Raw genomic sequence first — 8,877 nt, forward strand, 5'->3', positions numbered from 1 at the left:
ACTTACCTGAAGCAGCAGACACCCAGCTGGTGGATAGAATCAACTGTAAAGTCCATAACAGCCATGCTAGGGTGTGACACCACGGTCCCCAGATCAAACCATACACTGGTAACTCCAGCGACATGTGTCCTCACCGTCACACGCTTTTTGTGTGTCTGTCAGTCAGTCTGACTGTTTTAGTACTACTCTCTCTCTTTCTCTTTTTCTCTCTCTCTCTCTCACTGATACGTTTCTCACTTTATCTTTCTATCTTTTCCATTGCACATCTCTCAGCTTGTCCCTCTGTCTGTTCGTCTGTATATATTTTTTAATCTGTGTACACATACGTCTGTTTGACCCCGTCTTTCTGTCTGTGTCTACCTGTAGTTAGTCTTGGTTTTCTGAGGTTTTCTGGGGTTTCTTAAAAATTTTGTGTCTTTATTTCATTCAGTATTCGTCTTGTAATGTCTGTCTATCCGTATGTGTATATATATATATATATGTGTGTGTGTGTGTGTGTGTGTATAATGTGTTTGCGTCTGTGTGTGTATGTAAACTTCCGTGTATGGATGGACAGCAATATATACAGGTGTGTATATGTAGTTATATATATCCGTTTAAACGTATATATGTTTGTGTTTATACATATATATTTTTTTAATCCTGTTGCAACCACGGAACGACCAAGACGAACGAACGAACGACAATAACAGCAGTAATAATAATAAGATGGACAACAACAAATTACTATGACCACAATGAGAACAACAACAATAATAAGGACTATGGCTTTAACCGTGGTAGCGCTTCCATTGCAGATGGCTGTGGTGGTAGTGGCGGGGGAGACGTTGGGGGGTATTGAAACAGTGGTGGTAGTAGAGGTGGGGGGAGGAGAGAATAGTAAAGGTGGTGGTGGCGGTGGCGGTGGTGGAGAGAATGATGCGGGTGGTGGTATGAGTAGAAGGTACAGTGACGATAACAGAGGAGAAGAGGAAAATAAAGGGAATGACAGAAATGGTAGGGAAGAAAATGAGAAGGAGGAGGAGGAGGAAAATAAAGGGAATGACAGAAATGGTAGGGAAGAAAATGAGGAGGAGGAGGAGGAGGAATAAGAGTGAGTAGAAGAACAGGGGCAGAATGAGGTGTGGTGGGAGAGGAAAGAGCAAGTGGGTGGCAGTGAGACGAACAGATAGATGCAACAACTGTAGTGGTTGCAGAAACTGCGAACTAAACAACAACAGCAGCAGTAGCAGTAGTAGTAGTTGTAGTAGTTGTAGTAGTAGAAGCAGCAGCAGCAGTAGTAGCAACAATAATAGTAACTGCAGTGGTAGGAAATGGTTGTGACTGAAAACGTAGATACAGCAACAAGATAACAAAAGCAACCAGCATCACTACAACAACAATATTAATGACGAGCCAGGGAGAGAGAAGCGTTGGACTATCACTCGGTCTGTTAGAAATAACAGCTAAATCGCCGTCGATTCATCACATCCTATCGTCTTATACAGAAAAAAGGCTATATTGAGTGATGGAGTCCCAGATACACTATGCCTGAAATAAAATATGAGATTGTTAACCGCTCGAGCGTCTGTAACACCAGCTGTCCTGGAGCTAAACAACAAATAGACATACATACATACATACATACATACATACATACATACATACATACATACATACATACATTACATACATACATACATACATAGACAGACGAACGGACAGACGGATAGATAGATAGATAGATAGATAGATAGATAGATAGATAGATAGATAGATAGATAGATAGATAGATAGATAGGTGGGTAGATAGATAGGTAGATAGATAGATAGATAGATAGATAGATAAACAGAGATGCATGTATGTGTGTATATATGTGTGTACACATATGTACGCACACACACACACACACACACGCACGCGCACACACACACACACACACACACACACACACACATGCAGTACCTTCTCGTACGTGCAGCACTGAAAAGTTCCTGGTTTTGTGTAAAGAAAATATAGGAAGATCAGTTAATTATGATTTTACTCAACATATTCCTCTCTCAGATTCGCACACTTATTGCAGCGGTCCTTCTGTTTTTCTAAGCCCCGTTTAAAGAACTCGGAATGTTGGGTCTCCTCCTAGGTCTTTTGCGATACCCTTAAAGCCAGAAATTTTTCAGTAATTCCTCGTAGATAGATAGATAGATAGATTAATTGATTGACTGATACAATGACTGAGTGGATGATTTAATCCATTTCCAAATGATTTAACACCATGATCCTAAATGTTGCAAGCACTCTGCTAGATTTCCTGTCTGAGGTTACTTCCTCACCATTTCCTTCTAATAGTATCGGAGGCCCTAACGCGGTTCAAAGGAATTGCCTCTCTTTTTCTCTCTCTCTCTCTCCTTCCCCCTCTCTCTAGTTTTAAGCCATAAAAAGATAAAACAGCAAAAGTTTATGTTGAACATCACCAAGAAACCAAATTTATTTCGAGGAACAGTATGAAGTACAGCTGATTTGACTAGCTCAGGACTATAGTAGCACCAGTATGCACTTGTTTTATCGATTTTACTTTTTACTGAAATATAACTGGATTTGAACTGGGGTCGTAGAAGTCAAGTAACTACACACCTCGAAGTATATTTTGTCAACAACGCTATCGATTCTGCCGCACCAACGTCTCGGCAATGGCAACTATTTAGAAGGATTTCTAACATTAGCACAGCGGTGGGTTGGCAGATTCATTAGTGCGTCGGACAAAATATTGCTTGAAGAGTACGTATGTATGTACATTGTGTGTGTGTGTGTGTGTGTGTTCCAAAAATCAAACAGAAGCACAACAAAGGAACAAACGGAAAATTCACACACGAGACACGGACGTTGCTCATTCCTTCCTCATCAATTACAGTCCCAAAAAAATCCTTACAACTTCACGCCTTTAACGATAATGTTGTTCATTTTTGGTGGCATCAACAGAGAGAAGCTACTGGGAATAGCGAGCGAACGTTGAAGACACTGGCGAAAACATTTACCGTAAATCTTCGAGTCCGCCATTGAGTATAATACGCAGGGGATTTTTAGGAGGCTGTACCTCTGAAAAACGTAAACCTTGTGTATAATACGCACCCCTTCTCTAACTTGAGTCATGCGTAATTAAGCCAGCAGCGCCTAGTCGAACAAACACTTCCGTCCATGCGTAATACAGTAATAGTGATGTTCTTAACTGCTATATGGGAATGTAAATATGTTTGCAAATTGCTTTTGTTACATGTTATTCTGTGTTCTGAATACTTTTGTTTTAATAAATGTTACTGCAAGTTATGGATGATTCTTTTATGACTTCATTGCTTTCAGGCTTAGCTAAGGTATTTTCACGCCGGACATCACAAAATGCGTCTGAATAAACATTGCCGGACAGCAAATAGAGACTCGGACATTGCTTAGACAATATTTTTCATTTTTAACCTCGTATATAGTACGCACTAGAGATTTGACCTTTAAATTTTTGGGGGGAAATGCGGATTATACTCGAGGATTTACGGTATATATATATATATTATATATTATATATATATATATATATATATATATATATATATATATATATATTATAACTTATAAGATTGTAGTGATTGAGTAGTAGGCTATTTTGGGATAAAATGAGAAGGCTGCAAGAGTGTTAGTGTAAGGGAAATGAGGTGGTATAGATAGAGACTGATATCAGGGAAGGGTAAAACAGGAAGGGTAAACGACAAATATGGAGTGGCAGTGGGATGATAACATTAATACACCTGTCATTCAGGGATACACATGCGCCCGCTTTCAATCAGTTTACAAAGCCAATTCGTGTGTGTGTTTGTGTGTGTGTGTGTGTGTGTGTGTGTGTGTGTGTGTGTGTGTGTTGTGTGTGTGTGTGTGTGTGACACGCTATCACCTTTAAAAAAGGAATGATTTAGATCAACGGTTTACTCTTTTAAGATGTATACACATACACTTATGACATTACGCACATGAATGGAAGAAACTTAATCCTATAACAACCATATTTGTGATTAAGCCAAATTCATTCTTTTTTCTTATCCCCCTCACTCTCTCTCTCTCCCTCTCTCCCTCTCTCTCTCCAGCTTTCATATCACGCTCTTTCAAACGGTGTAGATTACGATTACAAAGAAATTTGTATACCAAATTGTTGGAAGGGGGCGAGGGGGTGGAGTTCTGGAAATGGAGTTTCGGATCAGACGGCCCACATAATTTGGAATTTCTCCGTTTTGACGGGGACTTTTTCCAGTGTTTTTCACCAAAGTCTTCAGAATGATGGGAGGCGTTTTCCACGAAAAAAAGCAGAAAGTTTTGAAATTTCTTTTCACTCCCACCATCTCCTCACCACCCCAGTCTGAAACGATTTTGACAATTTCTCCCCCCCCCCACCCACACACACTACACACTTAAAACCCATGAGAGAAACATTTTCGGTTTTAAAAAATTGTTAATAATTTCAGAGGAAAAATGTGTGATTTAAGGGAGATCTGGCTATTGTTTCAACCACATCCCAAAACCTCCCTCGTTTCTTTCTCACTCACACAATCTATTGATATTTTCAATATTTTTCTCCCCATAAACAAATTTTATGGAATGATGATGTCAAAGTAGCACACGTGTAGTCCTAGTCGAGCGAAGCCGTGTTATGTGTACGAAAAAAAAACCACCTAAAAACATCTTTAGTGTTCAGATTAATCTGTCAAATGTAATGCTTATTTGTTCACGTTATTTTGAATTATTCAGGTTCAAGAGGGATGTCCACAATATTTGGTTGTAACTTTGTAAATTTTCTACATACAGATTAGAAATTTTGTCAGAAGGTGCTTTATATACCACTGGTTTATAGTTATGTAATTTAAGCTGATCTTGCTGAGTAAATTTGGCTTTTATGAGCAGGTAAAAGCAATAACATTATGGATAAACACTAAAATTGAAATTCTTATGAATCTTATGTTTGATTTGTTACTAAAATTATCCCAGATAGCAACCGACAAAAATTTTGCCGCTTTTCAGGATAAGGTACATTAATTTGAATTAATTAAAATACAGGTATAATCGGTACAAGATTTTCTTCTTTCAGTAAATATTTCGGTGTGGAATAATTTTTTCCATAATTTTTTTTTCGGGTGCATTCAAAGTATCTGACATCCAAACCCGCCGCAAGCTACCTTTTTCTGGAAAAGAAAGGTGGGAGTGGTGGTGGGGACTTCGAAGTTTCCCACCGAAGGAGTTTTGTTTCGCGATTTTTTTTTTCGTTTTCTGGTTATCTTGCACGCTTTCAACGAATGTGACATCGAAATCACGCGTAAGTGGCTCCTTTTTCCAGAAAAGGAAAAATTTGGCTGCTATTTCTAGCATGTCCTGCTATCACGTAACAGCTGTTTGCGTTCACACCGAAATATTTACCACATTTTTTCCTTCCATTTATTTTTTCTACTTTATGGAAGTCAATATTTTCACTGTTGACATCCACCTCAGCGAGATCACGGATCAACTGGAAACACATCAATCACTGTTCCCTCTTGACAGGACAAAGAAATTTCCCGCTGTCTCTGTAAGCAACAAGCGGGTGGATTTGGTTTCAAATCCAGACAAGGCCAAATGAGGTCCTACAAGTTATTTATAATAATAAGTTGTGCTATATCGGGATTGAAAGAATGACGCGTATGATATTAAATATGGTAAGACAATCTGACAACAATAGAAACTTTAAAACTTTTACTGGTTTTTATGAAATTTTGGGGTTTATGGACTTGAGTTAACGGAAGCTAAATTTAACGGAAGTTAATTAGTCCGATAATGATTTTCAAAGTTAACTTACAAACTAAATCGTTTACGAAAATGTTAACTTCGTTAATTAACGATTAACGGACTTACGATTAGCTCTGTATGTATGTATGTATGTATGTATGTATGTATGTATGTATGTATGTATGTATGTATGTATGTATGTATGTATGTATGTATGTATGTATGTATGTATGTATGTGTGTATGTATGTGTGTATGTATGTATACAGGAGTAATCTGTTCTCGGCTAAAACTTCATGTAAAGGCGTTAAAGGATGTTTTACTTGTTCATCCATCAATAGTAAACGCATACACACACACACACACACACATGTATGTGTGTGCATGTAAATGTATGTATGTATGTATGGTATGTATGTATGTATATGTGCACATGCGATATTTCCTTTGCCTTGCTTCTGTCGATCCCTGGTTATGCTTTTAGTTTTTAAAAATGAGGGAATTATTAATATTTTCTACATAGAATATGAAAAATTTCAAGCTACATGAAACGCGTACATGAACGTTAACGAACCGCTTGTATAAGCTCTCCCAGTCATTCATACGCATACGTACTGCACTTATGTTTTGTTATTCAAATTTCAGTTCGTTAAGCGAATGGGCTCTCTGTCACTAATACGCGTGTGAAGTCTGCTCTAGGTTCGAATCAAATTTCAGCTCGTTATGCGAGTTTAATTTTCTTTAGAAAACCGTTCGTTATTCAAAATATTCATTTAGAGCAGTGGTTCTTAGCCGAGGTCCATATAAGATTTTGTAAAAATTTATCTCCAATAAATTGCTTATATTCGTACAATACACAAAATATCTTAATTTTTTTTTTTTTTAATATATATAGTTACTAATGTGAAGGCGCAATGGCCCAGTGGTTAGGGCAGCGGATTCGCGGTCGTAGGATCGCGGCTTCGATTCCCAGACCGGGTGTTGTGAGTGTTTATTGAACGAAAACACCTAAAGCTCCACGAGGCTCCGGCAGGAGGTGGTGGCGATCCCTGCTGTACTCTTTCGCCACAACTTTCTCTCACTCTTTCTTCTGTTGGCCTGCTCATTTAGCCAGCGGGGTGGCATCATTTGAAGGCTGAAACAATGCGAAGCGCATTGTGACCAGCGATGGGTAGCAACATCTGATAGCCTGGTCGGTCACAGTGATCACGGTGATAGTTACTAATAATATTTAATTATATATAATTTTTTTAAACATCGAGTGGCTAAGAAGGTTCATTTGAGTAAAATAGGAATCTAAGGGGTCCCTAGGTAAAGAAAAAAAGTTGAGAAACACTGATTTAATGAATCGTTATGAATGTAATAAAGGACATTTACTTTCAGAGTTCGAACCCTATCGAAATCAACTTTACTTTTCTTCTTTCTGGGGTCGATAAAATAAAGTAGCGGATATGTAACTGTAGTCGTTTTAACATGCCTATGAACTAGGGCCACGTGCTTGCAAAACTGTTAGCACGCCGGACAAAATTTCGTCCGTCTTTACGTTCCGAGTTCAAATTCTGCCGATGTTGACCTTGCCTTTTATCTTCTCGAGGTCATTAAAATAAGTACCAGTTGAGCACTGGGGTCGATGTAATCGACTTACCCCTCCCCTGAACTTGCTAGCCTTGTGTCAAACTTTGAAATCAATATTTCTGTGAACGTACTGGCAAAACTGTTAGCACGCCGGACAAAATGCTTAGCAGCATTTCGTCCGTCTTTAACGAACCGTTCAGAGGAGGGGTAAGTCGATTACATCGACCCAATGCTCAACTGGTACTTATTTTAACGACCCCGGAAAGATAAGAGACAAAGGTGACCGCGGCGCAATTTGAACTAAGTAAATTCCGCCGAGGTCGACTTTACTTTTATCTTTTGGGGGGAGGGTCGTTAAAATAAGTATCTGTTGAATACTCTTTTCTATTCTAGACACAAGGCCCGAAATTTTGGGGGAAAGGGGCCAGTCGATTAGATCGACCCCAGCACTCAACTGGTACTTAATTTATCGACTCCGAAAGGATGAAAAGCAAAGTCCAGCTCGGCGGAATTTGAATTCAGAACATAAAGACAGACGAAATACCGCTAAGCATTTCGCCCGGCGTGCTAACGTTTCTTATTTCTTTATTGCCCACAAGGGGCTAAACATAGAGGGTACAAACAAGGATAGACAAATGGATTAAGTCGATTACATCGACCCCAGTGCGTAACTGGTACTTAATTTATCGACCCTGAAAAGATGAAAGGCAAAGTCGACCTCGGCAGAGTTTGAACCCCGAACATAAAAACAGACAAAATACCAATTTCTTTACTACCCACAAGGGGCTAAACCCAGAGAGGACAAACAAGGACAGACAAACGGATTAAGTCGATTACATCGACCTCAGTACGTAACTGGTAGTTAATTTATCGACCCTGAAAGGATGAAAGGCAAAGTCGACCTCGGCGGAATATGAACTCAGAACCTGACGGCAGACGAAATACGGCTACGCATTTCGCACGGCGTGCTAACGATTCTGCCAGCTCGCCGCCTTATTATCCGTTGAATACTGGAATCGATGTAATTGACTTACCCACTCCTCCGAAATTGCTGGCCTTGTGCCAAAATTTGAAACTAATATTTACGTAAACGACCTGACAGAATCGTTACCGCGCCGGGAAAAACGTTCCGCGACGTTTCTTCTGACTTTACGGTCTGAGTTCAAATGCCACCGCGATCGACTTTGCCGTTCATCATTTCGGAGTCAATAGAATAAGTACCAGTTGAGTACGGGGGTCGATGCTATCGACTTATCCCTTGCCTAAAAATTGCTGGCCTTGTGCCAAAATTTGAACCCAGTATTTCTGTGAAGTTTTCAAGATGTGATAGAAGACGGTGGTGAAGATATTGTCCATTAAAACTTCGTGCTTTATTGACAGATAAATTTGAGACATGTGTTTGTGTGTCTATGTGTGTGTGTGTGTGTGTGTGTGTGTGTGCGCGCGCGCGCGTGAAGAAGAAAGGTTGTACCATTGCCTGCTAGTTTTGAACGCTGTAACACGCATTACTGTGCTAACCACAACACCAAA

At 39.4% G+C, this 8,877-nt stretch overlaps 1 protein-coding gene across 2 annotated transcripts in view; it reads right to left on the reverse strand.

Annotated features, from left to right (window-relative positions):
• LOC115217991 (neuronal acetylcholine receptor subunit alpha-10-like) overlaps window positions 1–615 on the reverse strand; it is a 274,574-nt gene extending 273,959 nt beyond the window's left edge. For both annotated transcript variants that reach the window (XM_036508032.1, XM_029787732.2), the window contains exon 1: window positions 7–615. In XM_036508032.1, coding sequence (XP_036363925.1) covers window positions 7–124 — 118 coding nt within the window. In that variant the 5' untranslated portion in view covers window positions 125–615. The remainder of the gene's footprint in view (window positions 1–6) is intronic.
• Window positions 616–8,877: the final 8,262 nt, after the last annotated feature.

Source organism: Octopus sinensis, linkage group LG12 (genome assembly GCF_006345805.1).
Source record: "Octopus sinensis linkage group LG12, ASM634580v1, whole genome shotgun sequence".
In the NCBI taxonomy this organism is placed as follows: Eukaryota; Metazoa; Mollusca; class Cephalopoda; order Octopoda; family Octopodidae; genus Octopus; species Octopus sinensis.